Below are 16,619 nucleotides of genomic sequence, written 5' to 3'. Positions count from 1 at the left end.
GACATTCTAGAGAAGGTCCAACTGGAGAGACAGAAGTGGTTCCCAAGGAGTAGAGCAGAATCAACAGGCTATTCCTGAGACTGCATGTGAGTGTCTGTGTCCCTCCTGACAAGCTTCCCTGTGTCACCAGCCTCAACTCCTCTCTCTTCCTGTGGTGTGGTGAACGAGAGTTAGGTTGAAATGGGATGAATTCTGTATTGATTTGCAGTGCCGTGGATCAATCTAGGCCTCTCATATGTCAAGGACTTTACTATTGAGACACAACCCTAGCCATATGGTATGAACTTGAAAGGAAGGGACCTGGGAAATTACTGCAATCTTAGAATTCATAAAACTGTGCCCAACTGTAGTAAGAATAGTAATTGGTACAAGGAAAACCAGTAGACTGATAGACCATGGTACAGAAACCAGAAAAAGACATGTGGAGCACCGAATTTGTGGTAGGTGTGACACTAACGAGCAATGGGGAGATGAAATCTCTTCCTCGTGGAACACACACACTCAAACACCATAAATCACCATCTGTGAAACACCACCACTAAACGACATATGGCTATAAGAGGATTTCACGACAGAAATTAAAACAAGGCTAGTATCACATAAAAAGTAAAATTCAGCTCAAACCATTCTTAAATACGAACATATATAGCCCCAAAAGCATTTAAAAATATTTTAAAACTGAAGTAGTCAAAGGCCCCCATGTAAGAGAGCTAGAACGTGAACAACCTAAAGACAATAAGTTACTCAGGCTTAACATTTTGCCATATTTACTTCAAGACCAAAAATAAAACAAAACTGGATGCTACGTTTGGAGGTCCCCCTTTGTACCCAGCTTTGGAGGAGGCAGCCATTCCATCATTCTGAAGTTAGTTCCTCTCAGAAGCAAAGACTGATGAGCAAGCAAGGTTGATCTGGGAGGCCACAGACAACGGCGAGGAAGAGGGCCTGGGTCAGAAGAGAGGCAGCTACGCCTGCGGAAAAGCTCTGATCCTGGTAATGAGAAATGGAGCCGGGGTAGAACACCCCCACGCCCATTGCTCACTGCATTTCCATCTATGTGAGGGAGCAGGGGCTCCAGCTGAGGCAGAGTCTTGAGAAAGATGAAGGCTGCTGGAAATTGGGATGGCGCGTGCAAAAATGGCATGGGGATATAAAGTGACATGGGTGGACCCCTGAGGACATCTGCAACACCGGGGATCCATCCCTCAGAGAAGTTAAATGTCATCAGTCTTTATGACACCACGTTGTTAGCTCCACTGACAATGTTTATGGGAAATGACTATAATTGTAAACGTGTTTTACAGTGTTTATTTACAGTCAATGCAAAAAGGAAGATGGGGGCTAGAGAGACAGTTCTGTGGTTAAGAGCACATACCGCTCTTAAAGATCTGAACACTCACATCGGGTGGCACACAACTCCCTTCCTGAACTCTGTGGACACCATCTATGCATATGCACACATTCATACAAAGATACACATGCATACGCATACATAAAAACTCTAAAAATAAAAAAATTCAGTTTAAAGAGTTGTTTAACTATTTTTTGAATTTATATCATGACCTTGATGGGTTCCCTTTAACAGGAATAAAGGCAAAGAAATAAATCCCATACCATGATTTATTTTTGTTTGGCTTCATACTTCCTTAGACTTTGACAAGTATAATTTTCTCCCTCGTCTGCCCTCCTCTTCCTCCTACTCTAAGTCTGCAAGCTGTTAGGCTTAAATTGTGGCTGATATATAAGATTGCAGGTCTTGGCTAAGAAGGTTATATACCATCTAAAGTCTTTTCTTAGCTTCAGTCCATTGGCCTTTCTATTGAAAAGAAATGAGGTGTATGTGTGTGGTACGGTGGGGGCGAGATGGAAGGGCACCGCAGTAAGTCAAATCCCAACTCCAATGACACCGGCTATTCATAAACGCAGGAGTCATTCAGCTCAGCCAGGAACGCTTGGTCTCTTTTGTCCCTTACCAAAGGAGCTCAGAAGGCATAAAATGAAGCCATAAAACAATATGCTACCTATTTCTTTTTCCGGGAACCAACGGGACTTAAAATAATCTTTAGTAATACTCCTCACAGACCCTAGCACTGTGTAAATACAGACTCTCTATTTAAGAACTAGTGGACAGAAAAATTGTCCCACAGAAGAGAAGACCCAGTAGTCTAGTAAAAGTTTTCTACAGAATCAGAACAGACACATGTAAAACTAACACTGTTAAACAGGAAAAAAAAATCTGAGCCAGATGTGGTGGTGTACACTTGTGGTACTGGCTACCCTGAAGGATCATATCAACTCACAAGTTTAAGACAAGTAAGACCCTGTCTCAAAAACAACAACAACAAAAAATGAAATTTCATATTGAGATTCAGGAAGATAACCAACAAATTTCATGTTTCAGATCAAAGTGATTATAGATTTGAAAGCCTATGTATAATAGGGAGCTACAGAGTGGACTCAGATCAGAAATTATACAACCAATAAATTAATGTTGTAAAATATATTGGTAAAAACTGACTTATAGGAGCTACACAAATCTTATATTTAAAATAGTAGTAGTTGGGGCTGGGGAGAGGGCTTAGTAGTTAGTTAGAGAGAGAGAGAGAATAAGTAAAAGTAGTAATGTTTCCACAACGTAATTTCTTACTGTTTTTCTACTTGACTCCATATCCATAAAACTTTTATAAAAGTAGAGCTGGGGACAGCTCAGTCAGTACAGTGCCTACCATACAAGCATACAGACCTGAGTTCAAGCTCCAGAGCCCACATACAGAAGCTGGGCACAGTGGTGAGCATTTATAATCCCAGCACTGGGGAAGTGGAGGCAGGAGGATCCCGGGGGCTCACTAGTCAGTCAGCCCAGCCTACTTGGTAAGCTCTAGGTCAGTGAAACTCTCAATGGTTCCTGTGGAACAACACCTGACTTTCACATGCACCCCTGCCCACATGTGTACCCACACGGACACACATTATTATGAAAGCAAATAAGAAAAGGCATCATGTATAAGGACAAGCACATTTGAACAATATGTTACGGTAGAAATAGATGTCACAGAGAACTGCTGTTAAAAAAATGCTTTAGTTACTCTATCGGAAACTCTGAACCCAGAACAACTTCTCTGGGTGTATGTGTGTGTGGTTTTTGAGGCAGGGTTCCTCTGTGTAGCAGCTTTGGCTGTACTGGAACTTACTTTGTAGGCCTGACTGGCCTCGAACTCACAGTGATTCATCTGCTTCTGCCTCCAGAGTACTGAGATTAAAGGCTTGTGCCACTATGCTTAGCGCAGAACCATTGCATTTAGCCTTAAATTTTTTTTAGTTACTTTATCAGAAACTTTGAATCCTTTTATAGAAAACTGTGCTTTGGTACAATACAAAATTGGTGTAAGATTCCAGGAAGACATGGGATCCCCAAAGCCACAGAGGTTGCGTGCTTAGCCCATCAGCCTCTGTCTATGAAATAGGAGCCTTTATTTGATGTATACTTACATTATACAGAGGGATAGTCTTCATCACTTTGTACTGCTTAGTGGGGTCCATTTTATAAAGGTGACGGTCAGTGACAAAAATTGCTCTGTCTTCTACCTTACTAAATCGATTCACCTGTAAGAAAACAAACCAATAAGCCATAGTAGTTCATAAAAAAGTCGTGTTTGGAAATACCTAGGTTCAGAGGTGGCTGAGCATGGAGGGGAAATCTCACTAGAAGGTCACCATGGATGGCTCTATTTCAAAGGAATAGTAATTTCCAGGTGTGTAGAGTTTGACAATACAATGCTTAACAGGGAAAACACAGCAAATGTAGAATTTGGGGACTAGAAATATGAACTGCAGACCCCTTCAAGGAAGTGAATACAACTACCCACAGACAGGGAGAAAAGGTTCTGGGAATCTACTGTCTGATAAGGGACTTTTATCTAGAACAAATAAAGAACTAGTTTAACTCAGTAATTAACAAATAATCCAATTGGTATCATTTATGCCTGAAACCCTGGGCTATCATAAGAACCTAAGAATAGTATTTGGGGATGAGAACAATAAGCAATAAATGAAAATAAAAATATGAAGAAGAAAAAATGACATTATGAAAATATATACACGTTTCTGCTGAGTGCTACTTTACTAGATAGAGGGTCAGAGAATGCCCTAATTTACAGATAATTTGTTTCCCCATGAGATAAAATTAACCATGGCACATTGTACAAATTGTGGCTAGTTATTTGTTAGGAGAGTTCAAATAATATTTTAACCTAGGTACCTGGATTAACATTTAAAACCAAATTTATTTATTTATTCATTTTTTTTAACGTATGCATGTGTGTCTGCATGAGTTTATGTGCACCATGTGGATGCAAGGGCCCTTGAAGGCCAGAGAGTGTTGATCTGGAATTGGAGGTACAGGCAGCTGTGAGCTGAATGATATGGGTGTTAGGAACTGAGCCTGGATCCTTTTCAACATCAGTATACGCTCTTAACCTCTGAGCTATCTCTCCAGCTCCAACATTTTTCTAAACCTCTACAATGTCAAGCTTCTTACTGATTGAGAAAGGCAAGTAGACAAAACAAAACAAGCACAAGAGGCCTCTACCCCGACGGAAGGCATACTGTGATACACCATGTCATCCTGGCATTCATACAAATTCTCTACATTCTTTGCACACACCCCCAATTCTTATTTCTAAGATACCTAAAAAGAAGTGAGGGGTTCAGACAGCTGTACTCAGACAGGCAGGGCAGGGCAGGGCACTACAGATAGAAAAAGTACCAAAGTAAAATTCAACCTTGACATGGAAATTTACCTTATCCCCTTTGCCTTGGTTTTAGCCATTAGTCAATTCTCTAAACATTTATTATATAATAAAAGCATATTTTCAGTCTTCAACATGACAGAAAGTTGTGCCTATGATAAAAATAGAATCTATGTGATATGCGTATAGTTTGTGTTCTCGGAGGATAACTTTGCACAGCACCTGTTTCTGCCAGGACAGACAACTGGCACTTCCGAGAGGGTCTGAAGCACCAAGTGTGGAGATCCACTTAGCTGTTCTGCACAGCACTGGCTTTATGCAGAACTTTGTGAAAGAAAGGGTTTCATGGTCTGGCTGGCTGGCTAAACACTGCAAACGACAGCTCCCACTAGGATATCCACAGCCTAGAAAGTTATTAGAGGTTCCGAGACTTTTGCATTTAAACAGTATGCTTAGCCCAGCATTGCCACAGTACATTTAATCTACGTAATCCTTTTTAAAACAAATACCTATTAATATTCAACAAAACACTGGTTCTATGGAAGCCAGTTTGTAGAACATTCATCGTCATTTTCATCAACCTTGTACTATGCAGAACAGAGAACATCTAGCATAGAACCTGAATAAAAGGTAGAAATAATACCCTCATCTTCATGGAATCATATGGAAGAACAAACAAATGAGGTACAAAAGAATATAATTTTAAAACCCTGTGACCCGATCTGACAAGATCATTTGATCTTGTTGATACAAAAAGGCTACATGTTCTTTTGATATTATATGAGTTAATCCAAAAAGAAGGAAAGAAACCCTCAAAGCAGAAATTGTACTGAAGCTGTTCAGAAATATTTTATATGAACAGAATGCAGTTTCTACAGAGACTAACAAATATTTACCTTCTGTTTCAGCAACTCAAATCATCTTAAAACTTGGATCAGGTAAGTGAGAAAGACATCATGTCTAACAGCAAAAAAAGCTGTAGATTGCTTAATGTGGCTCTATCGACACAGGAAGGAAAACATTCAACATACATAGGAGAATTCTTGCTTAACACCATTACAGAATGGGAACGCTTTTTTATTTCATATTTATTTTCTCAAAGTAACAGCAAAGCTGGATTGCAGACTCAGAATTAGATAAGACTTCACTTTATTTCTTGGACCCAAAGTTAAAATCCTCACCCCAGGAAAAACCCCCTGGGTTTTTTCCTTCTGCTTTCTGGAAGCACTTCAAGGCAGCTGCTCACAGGTTCAGTTGTTTCCACAGGGGGTCGGAGATAAGCTGCTCCAGAGGCAGAGCAGAGCAAGCAGAGTGGAGAGAGGAGCTCTATGCGGTAGGCTCTCAACTTAAAGAACACTTTATAACTGTTGTTAATGGAAAGCACCTGCTTCAAAATAATCAGAGCATGAAGAGGAGGTCTTTTTGGAAGTGTATCAAGTTTGCCTTGCTGTACCTTCAGGACTGAAAGATTCTACAGAGGACATTATCTGAGCAAGCATGAAGAAGGGTATTTTATATTAAACTTAGAAATACAGGACCATCAGCAAGAATTCTTCAGTTTTTACTCATCAGCACCAGGGTGGAAAGTCAGGCATTAAACTGTCCTCCCTGGAATGAGGGGCATCGCACCAGGCTTTTCTACAGATGGCCAAATTCTCAGAACCACCGGACTCTCCAACTATTCTGACTGCCAGATACCATGCTATCAGAAATGGGAGTGGGTATAACCTCACTTCCTAGGTAGTGGGTACAGGTGCATTCCTGTGTTGTATCCACAAACAGGAAATATGACTGAAACTTTTTGTGTGAGTGTGTACATCTGGATAGCAAGTCTTCTTCTGATTGTGTCATTAGCCCTAGGTGTATTTAATAAAACCGAGTTCCTGAATTTCAGAGTTCAGAACTAGAGTCTGGAGTAGAGACCAGTTGATGACATTGCAAACTTTCTAAGTCTGCTGCCCTGTTGTTCATAGAATGTTCAAACGCTGACCATGACACTGCAGAACCTGAAACATTCTGAATGTCATGCCAGAACTCAAGATGTTCAGACTTCACAACATTTCAGGTTCGGAATATTCAACTTGCATTGTTGTTCCTGGCTCCCAATACAGAGTTCACGAAGCCCTTGAATAGGAATCATCGAGGCTGGTTGCCAAGACCAAGGCACAATTAGAAGGCCGAACTTCCATTCAGTATCTCTCCTCCCCAACCACACCGGAGAGAAGAGAAAGGCTAAGGCTAGGGACTAAACTAATTAGCAGCCAACCGTGATTTAAATAATTCTGCCTACGTAATGGAACCTCCACGAATCTTGGAGGTTTGGAGAGCTTCCCAGACGGTGAAAGCTTCCATGGGGCAAGAGGGCACAACATTTTCTTTTAATTGTGGTATCCAGACTGTTGACATTTAATATGATGGTCAATAGGGTTAGGTCTAAATTTACCATCTTTCAGCTTATTTATTTGTCCTGTTTATCCTTTGCTTCCAGAACCACAATTCTCCATTTTTCCTACCACTAAGCCCCACATTCTCAACTGTCAATTTTTTTCTTTTCTAAGATTTATTTTATGCATATGTGTGTTTTACCTGCATGCATGTATGTGCATCTAATATATGTCTGGTGTCCATGGCTGTCAGAAGAGGGCTCTGGTTACCCTGGAACTGGACTTACAGGCAGTTGTAAGCCACCACCATGGGAATGAACTCTGGTCCTGGAAGAGTAGCAGTGCTCTTTAACCAGGGAGCCATCTCTCCAGCCCCTGTATCTTTCTTGACTTCTTAGCAACAACTAGCTTTGTTACTCTTTTGGTTTTGCCAGGATTTATACAACACAGTTACGTGTGATTTTCTTTCTTTTCTTTTCTTTCTTTCTTTCTTTCTTTCTTTCTTTCTTTCTTTCTTTCCTTCTTTCTTTCTTTCTCTTTCTTTTCTTTCCTTCCTTTCTTTCTAAATAGATTTATTTATATATTTATGCACATGATATTTTTCTGCATGTATGTCTACACGCCAGAAGAGGCCATTGGCTTGCAAGGAACTACATTTATAGACAGTTATGAACTGCCATGTGGGTGCTGGGAATTGAACTCAGGACCTCTGGAAGAGAAGCCGGTGCTCTTAACTACTGAGCCATCTCTCCAGCCCCATAATTTTCTACTGATACTATTCTACTCTATGCAGTGCACAAAACCTTATACATTTTCTTTTCTCCTTCCTGCTCGAACATGTCTTCTAACTCTTCCTCAGCACTCACCTTCAGATGTTCCTGGAAAAGTCTTTGTCACTGTAGTTCTTCATGATATATTTACTGGGCATTCAATTCTAGGTTAACTGCTCTTACTTTAATACTTCAGATCCCCCTCCCTTCCTTTTTAATATCCTCCCTACCCCCCTCCTTCCCTCCCTCCATTCCTCCCTCCCTCCCTCCCTCTCTCGCTCTCTCTTTTGTTAAAGACAGCACCAGGGTCTTCAAGTCTATTTACATGGGTGCCACATGAAGACAGATAGCTGTATGATCTTTTTTTTTTATACTTTATTTGGAGTGCATCTTGTTGTTTTATGCATGCTTAGTTTTGGGTAGTTTTATTGCTATCTCTTCAAATTCACTGAGTTTTCATTTAAAGAAATTGTCAGTCTATTTTTATTGTGTGTGCCTGAGCCAAAGGTGCACATGTGGGCGTTGGAGGACATCTCTGTGGAGTCCTTTATCTCCTTTCACCTTTACTTGAGTTTCAGGGATCGAACTCACAAGACACCAGGACTGGGCAGCAAACACCTTTCCTAGCTGAGCCATTTCAGTCCAAACCCACTAATCTTTTTCCTTCAAGATTTAATCTACTGTTAATTCTATTGACTGCATTTTTCTTTCATATTTTTTATGTTTGTAAGTTCAACTGTAAGTCATTTAAAAGTCTTCAAGGTATTTATTAAACATGTCCAATCTTTCCTCTAGCTTTCAGAATATATAAAATAAAATGTCAATAATTGAGTTAATGATCTGGTCTGTGTCGTTTTTGGATGACTGAGTTTTCATTTCTTTATGAATTCAAGGTCTTGTTTGTAAGCTTGTTGATGTATGTCGTGCACTCTGACTTTTACCTCTGAATGCTGGATATTTCTATAAAAGCTTTTGAACTTTTTCTCATGTGGTATTAGGCCACTTAGAGACCTTTGACCCTTTCCAGAAGAGCTTTTCAGGTTTGCTCTAGAGACAGGAAGGGCTAATCGTTTTCCGTACTGCTGCAGGTCCTTGTCAATGCTCTCTCTGGTGCTCCTGAGGTCTCCAGTCTGGATGCAGAGTTCAGGCTCTGTGGGACCTAACTGAGCACCAGCACTGTGACCTCCTCCCCTTTGGGGGTGGTAGTCCTTGCCCAACCTATAGTGGTTTCCTTCTGTACATGTCTGAGCAGTATACCTGATGTCTGAACCAGACCTTCTAAAGATCCCAGGAATCCTTTTCCTGCAGCCTTCCCTTTCTTTTTTTTTTTTTAATATTTATTTATTTATTATGTATACAATATTCTGTCTGCGTGTATGCCTGCAGGCCAGAAGAGGGCGCCAGACCCCTTTACAGATGGTTGTGAGCCACCATGTGGTTGCTGGGAATTGAACTCAGGACCTTTGGAAGAGCAGGCAGTGCTCTTAACCTCTGAGCCATCTCTCCAGCCCCAAGCCTTCCCTTTCTTCTACTCTGTTCTACTCCACGTCTCCTCTGGAGGTCTGTCTTAGTCCTTCCCAATTCTCAGCTGTTTTTTTTTAGTTAGGGAGTCCATTGGGCTTATCCATGGACTGCCCTGGGACACTGGCTGTCTAATGGGACCACTCTCTTTGCCCCCATTTCTTCTGTGGTGTGGGGAATGGAATGCAGCCTTGCACACACTGAGCTTAGTCCTCTGCCACTGCTACATCCCAGCTCATCTCACCTCTTCTTGTATTTCAGGGATCTTTGCTTCTTCCTTACTGATATTCACTATCTTAAACACTGTCGTTTGATACTTCTTGTCCCTTCTCTTCCCATGTGTATCCTCACTCTGTTTATTTAAAACGACCACACTGTAATCTTACTGTGTACAGTCAGAATTTACTAAACCAACTTTTATCAGGCCTCTACTAAAACTCATATCCGTAGAAATATACTTGAAAGGTGAATCTGAGTTGTGGAGTTTTGGAGTAATCAGGTGTGAACATTTAACATTTTGATAGCTCTGTCCAATTGCCCACTCAAAACTACCTTATACTCCAGGCAATAGTGTTCCCCTAAATCCCTGCAAACACTCCTTACCATCAATATTTCAAAGTGCCAGACTTGGAGCTGGAAAACCATATTTCATTTCTCTGATCTAAATCATATACTGGAACTAAATATTTTTCTTAAGATTTGAAACAAAGTGTTTGTTCTGAGATCCTTGCTAACTTTTAAAATTTCTTCTTTGCATGCTGCCATTATTTACAATAGCATGACTTCAATAATGGAACTGTATTGGGATTATTTTACAAACTTCTTTATAATTACTCTAACTTCTCCCTATTTTCAGATTAAAAAATTATGTGTCTGCATACGTGTCCACGTATGGTATGTGTGCATGAGTGCAGGAGCCCATGAAGGCCAGTGTGGCATCAGACGTCCCTGAAGTTGGAATTACAGGTGATGCTGAGCTGCTTTACATAGATGCTGAGAACCAAACTCAGGTTCTCTGGAAGAGCAGCAAGTGTTTAAACTGCTGAGCCATCTCTCCATCCCCTCCATATCTAGTTTTTAAAGTAGCAACGACACTTGTGTAAAAAATAAAAAGCAGACTGGTAGTTGATGTGGGATTCCCCTCTGTATGCTGTGAATATGTTTTATTACTATTGTCTAATACAGAAGCTGCTTTGATCTATAGCAGGGCCAAATAAGCCCAGGTGGGAAATCTGAACACACATATATACACATTCATATATATATGTAGAGAGAGTAGACGAAGTCAAAGAGATGCCACGTAGCTGCCGAAGGAGAAATATGCCAGAACCTTATTAGTAAGCCATAGCCTTGTGGCAATATATAGATTAATAGAAATGGGTTAATTTAAGATGTAAGAGCTAGCTAGAAATAGGCTTGAGCCATCAGCCAAATAATGTTAATTATTATAATTAATACAGTTTCTGTGTGATTATTTGGGTTCAGGCAGCCAGGATGCAAAAGAACAGTCTCTGCTTACAGGTGGTTGCTGTGAAGGACACACACATAGTAAAGTATAAATCCCTAACCTCAACGAAGCACACAATTGGTTTAAAAAAGAAATGCTGATCAAGCTGGGAGTGGTGGCACACACCTGAAAACAGCACCGGAAAGGCAGAGGCAGAGGCAGGGAGATTAGGAAGGAGTTCAAGCCTACCCTTGCCTACATAGTGATTCTGAGGCCAGCCTTGGCTACATAAGATCTCTCAAAAATAAAAAATAAAAAGTAGTTATGCGAGACTACACCTTTCCCTCAGGAAAGCTTCATTAGCCTAACTCTAAGATGGTCATGTTAGTCTTTTAAACATATCTGCAGCACAGGTGGGCAGAGCTCACTGGGCTGCACCCAGCTACATGGGAATACAAGTTTTCACTGCAGCCCATACGTGTGTTTCCTCTCAGTCAGCCTTCTCCCTCCAAGACAGACTTTCAAGAACATCTTACCTTCCGGACATGACAGGAAAAGAGGACGTTCATATATTTGTCCTTACGTTTCAGTTCATTAGCGACTGGCACGAACGTGCCTGAGGTCTGGGGTGTATCTGGCTTCTGAAAGAACAAAGGACAGGAGAGTTCTTCACTGTAGGTGCTAAGGCAACGGCTCAGTATATGGTGCTAGACCTACACCTAGAGTTTCACAGCACTCCTTTCACCCTCTCACCCAGAGGTTAGACTCGTAAAGGGTGTTACCATAGCAAAGGTCCCATTAAAAACTTTAAACAGGCAACAAGAGAGAAGATGAAATGGAGCACTGGAAATAATATAAAGGATGTAATTAACAATGGCTGCTGAAGCTGGGGATGGTGGTGCACACTTTTAATCCCAGCACTCAGGAGGCAGAGGCAGGTGGATCTCTGTGAGTCTGAGGCCAAGTCTGGTCTACATAGTAAATTACAGGACAGTCAGAGCTATGTAAAGAGACCATGTCTTAAAAAAATGGTTGCTGAATAATTCAAGGGAAGGTTGAGGAGGTCAAGGGTCAGGTTATAGACTATGCTAATATATGTGGCTATAACCCTCTTCTAAGCAGATGATACATCAAGTATTGTACATTTAAAAGCAACAAAATCTTTTAATTTAGCACCTCTCAGAGAAACTATCTAGTTTCTTAAAACATCTCTCTGTAAAGTATTGATTTTGTTTTACAGTGCTGGGGCTGGAACCCAGGCCTCGAGCATCCAGCCTCTTTTCTGTAGATTCTTAGGGAAACATTCTTTGCAGAGTTGCATGAATTCACATTGTTCACCTGGACTTACCGAAGCAAGATAGTTGCCTTCCCAGGCCCTCTGGAGCCCAAGGTCTGCCCTTTGACCTTTCAACATTTCCATGGCTGCAACCTTTGCCCTGACTTGGGAAAGGTCTGAAGCAGGTATAGTCTTGATGAGTTGGGATGCTCTCCATCTATAAGCAAATAAACAAGATACAGAGGCCTTAGACACTCATTCACTCCCCAAAAGAGTTCAAGCTGTCATTAAGTAGCAGGAAATAACTGTACATTATGCTAAAAAAGGTAAAAATGATTACAAAATATATACAGAAGTTGATAAAACTGTATTCTGTAGATAGAAATTTTGTAACAACATTACTGTCTGTGTGCTCTGAAGTGACCAGAACTCAGTGACTTCTGGCTTTTACAATACTAGTTGGGTACAAAACAACCAGATATCCTAAATACCTTCAAGTCCCAAACTTCCCGAGTACCACTCAACCAACAAGATCTGCGTAAAACTGAAGGCCTCAACAGTCTAAAAATCACACTTCTGGTTCCAAGTAGTTTCAATACAGGACACTCAACCTCTGTCAATTGAAGGTCACAGAAATGTGGATTCATCATTCATCTAACCGTATCCTAGGCACCGAGAAAGTCCAGGTCCTGCTCTATGTAGGGGATGCACTGAAAAGTAAATCAGTTCAAGGAACTTTCTTCCAGGTGTTTTAAGGAGTAACAGACAGTAAAAAATACATGTGGGTGTGTGAGGGAGATTGGAGACCTACTATGGAAAGGAACAAGGGAAGAGGGCAGAGAGGGCCTCGGAAGGAAGGTATGGGTATGGTGGTGCTTACATGGGTGGCTACAGAGGGTTTTTTGGTAAGGATAGATGAATAGAAGCATACAGGAAGATGCCAGACATATGGGCAGTTGAGCGGGAGCATAGCCAGCAGGGACCACAGTAGTGGAAGGGCTCTGAGAAGGGCCTGCTTACTGAGTTATGGGGGAAGTCTGGGATCCTGAGAAGCTGAAGCAGCATGGGTAGGGAAAGGAAGAGAAAGGTTAGAGGGCGAGCTAGGGCTAAATGAATCCACAGAGTCACAAGGGTATTAACAGGACTTTGATCTCTACTCTTCATGAGGTGAGGCACCCCTGAAGGGTTCTGCACAGAGACCGGATGACCGGACACATATAGGATCACTGTCATTGCTATAGGCTAGGGTCCAGAAGATCTGTTAGGAGGTTACTTTGATAAAACACACAGCAGAGGGATGTGACTCAGGTCAGGGAGCTGGGGATGGAGGCAAAGACAAGGGTTGATCTAGATGCATTCTGGTGGAAGGCCCATGGTATTTGTGGATGAATTTGATTGTTGGGACAGAGGAAGTTTAAGGATGACTCCAGTGTTTTTGTTTTGGAAATCAGCATCTGCAAATATAAACCAAGAATATTCCTGGCTGAGAAGAATAATAAAGGAATTTTATACTCTTGGCAGCAACTCTGTCTCACACGACACGTCTGTTCTCTTTCTCTGCCATGGTAGTGCCAATCAAGGAGGCTAAAAGCACAATGAACTGTCTTTAATTGAATGAATAGTCAAGGTCAATGATTCTTAAACTATGTTCCCATGGAATACTAGAGTAAGCTACAACTAAAATAAAAATGTACACTTAAATAAGCGACTAATGAAAGAATAAGAGAAAACCTATACAGCTATGGGAACAGGAAACGTCAACACACTGGCCGTGAAGACGGGCAGACACAAAGCAAGTTCAGTTCCGTGTGGACCACTGTGCTTAATACAGGGAGATGAACTTGCAGGGATAGGTTTTATGGCAAGACCCAAAAGACCTTGAGACCTGAGCGGTAGGACTGGGAGCAAAGGCAGGAGCTGATGGTTGTAGTGAGTTCATGGCTGTTGGAGTCAGCCAACCATGGTAGATTACAAAACACTAAGAAAACACACAGACTCAGCCCTACAGTGAGAGTTATGCCCCGTGTCCCACTACCCTGCCCCCACTTGAGCATTTATGGCCTACCAGTGCTCATATGAGACAGACTGCTCTGAGGTCTTTGCCAAGAGGCTAGAAGAGTAATAGTAGTCATACAAGCCACAATACATAACTTCAGGTAGGCAGCCATAAAGATCACTTGCCTAATGACAGGAAAGGGCTAAAACTGGGCACAAAGCAGGCTCAGCCACAAAAGGTTACTGTGAGGAAAGGAATGATCCTAACACAACTAGAAAGAACGAGGCTTGACGGCACATGTCCACATTTCAGTACTTAGGAGGCAGAGGCAGGAGGATCAGAAGATCAAGGTCATCCTTTGCTACATAATCGAGTTTAAGGCTAGTTCAGGTTATATGAGATCCTCTCTCAAAACAAACAAAATGAAACAAACAAAGCACAGAAAACAAAATAATACAATTAACACACATGGAGATTCTAGAAACTCAAAAACAAGCCCAACAATAACACTGGAATCCCTTAACACACATCTCACAGAATCCCACAGAATAAAACATTCAAGATCAGGGGTTCATAAACTACAGCTTGTTTCAAATCTGGCTCAAGGTCTGTTTTTATTCTGCTTGTGAGCTCAGAAGTCTTTACATTTTTACACGTTTAACAAAGCAAAGACTATGTGAGCGACCATATGTAGCCCGCATAGCCTAAAATACTACAGGCCCTTTACAGAAAAGGTTTGCCTGACTAGAAGAATACAAATGGCAAGATTCATTCAGTGTGGGGGGGGGAGAGAACAAACAGTATTTTTATGTATTCATCAACTATGACCCTTGTGAGGAGGCTGGGACTGTCATTCCCATTCTTTCCAACTGTGTCCCTTGAAGCCTGGTTTGTACCTGCAAAACACCAGGTGTTCAGTAAATATTTGCTAGATGAGCAAATTTAATTATATACAAATTAATCAGTTCTAGACTTAAAGTAAAACATCAAAATCTAAAAAAGAGACCTTTTTAGGCCAGGATACAATGTGAAATTAATCACTATCATTTGTAGTCATCACAAATATTAAACAGGGGGTATAAATTGGTGTGGCCACTATGGAAATCAGTGTGGAAGTTTTCCAAATTAGAACTACCAGATGAACTAGCTGCATCACTCCTGGGCACACACCCAAAGGACTCCACATCTGATTACAGAGATACTTGCATATCCATGTTCAGTGTTTACAACAGCCAGGAAATGGAATCTACCTAGATGCCCAACAACTCACGGATACTGAAGATGTGGTATGTATACACACATACACATACACACACACACACACACATACACACACCAGAATTTTATTCAACTATAAAGAAAAATGAAATTATGAAATCTGTAAGAAAATGGATGGAACTGGAAAATATTACACCAAGTGAGAGAACACAGACTCACAAACGCAAACATCCATGTTCTTTTTCATATCTAGATCCTAATTTCAAATTCTTAGCTTTATATATTTAACAAGGCATGTCTGTAGAGGTCAGGAAGCCAGAAAAGACTATGGTGGAGAGACTTTACTGGGGAGAGAGGAGTAGGGGAATCTATAAGACATGAAAGAAGAGGGGCACGCTGGGAGCAAAAGGTTTAAATGGGGGATGGGAGAGCAGACTGGGCCAACAAAAACTAAGGATATATAAAAAAGAGTAATGGAAATGTACTACTTTGTAAGATGATTAAAAAAATACAATAAAAGGGAGTTTGGATGAAAGTACCCTGTAGGTGTAGAAACGCTACTCACAGAGGGCATGCATTAGGAAGTGGTACCTCAGTGCCAGGTATGGGATACCTCCCCATGAGTTCTCCGTCAAGGAGTCCCAGCCCTCCCCACCAAGAACATAGGCTATTGCTGTTTCTCAAGGTTGCCCACCATAAGTAGTTGGTGACCCTGCTGCTGAAGACCCTGCATACACTGGTTGCAGAACATAGAGAAATGAGCTTGGAACTGACTGGGCAACTTCCTCCCTGATGGCTTTTATAGTGCTAGAAGGTACTATGCGGGCCACTGGAGGAGAAAAAGACATCAATGGTCTTACCCCGTGTGGGAACCTCCATGCTACAATACTATCCTGCCAGGCAAGATGTGCCCACTAATCCACTAGCATTGATTATTATGGAGACAACAAATCCCTTTCTGACTAAATTTGAGGCAATCTCCACAGGAGAGAATTTATGAGTACCACTGTAAAGTTGGTCAAAAGCCTGTGGCTGGGGAGGTAATAGGCCCCAGAGGGGAACTGACTATTGTTCTTTTTCTAAATGGTCATGCTGTCAAATTGCTTTCTAAATATACGTTTATACTTATAGACTTGTCTTGCTTTCAACTTCGGTCAGAAAAGTTTCTTTTTGCAGCGGGCAGTGGCTAATGCAGATATTTATAACTGGCCAAGGTATAAAAATAAGTGACATTGAATGCTCAGCCCTAAATATGACAT

At 41.3% G+C, this 16,619-nt stretch overlaps 1 protein-coding gene across 1 annotated transcript in view; it reads right to left on the bottom strand.

Annotated features, from left to right (window-relative positions):
• Myo1d (myosin ID) overlaps positions 1–16,619 on the bottom strand; it is a 307,929-nt gene that overhangs the window by 109,611 nt on the left and 181,699 nt on the right. The window contains exons 18-20 of the mRNA XM_085695516.2: positions 12,219–12,363; positions 11,407–11,511; positions 3,490–3,603 (exon numbers count right to left, since the gene is read on the bottom strand). Of these exons, the coding sequence (XP_085551642.1) occupies positions 3,490–3,603; positions 11,407–11,511; positions 12,219–12,363 (364 nt within the window). The remainder of the gene's footprint in view (positions 1–3,489; positions 3,604–11,406; positions 11,512–12,218; positions 12,364–16,619) is intronic.

Source organism: Myodes glareolus, chromosome 9, assembly GCF_982192425.1.
Source record: "Myodes glareolus chromosome 9, mMyoGla1.1, whole genome shotgun sequence".
Lineage (NCBI taxonomy): Eukaryota > Metazoa > Chordata > Mammalia > Rodentia > Cricetidae > Myodes > Myodes glareolus.
Note: the sequence above shows the minus strand (reverse complement) of the source record. Positions and strands in the feature narration are given on the sequence as shown.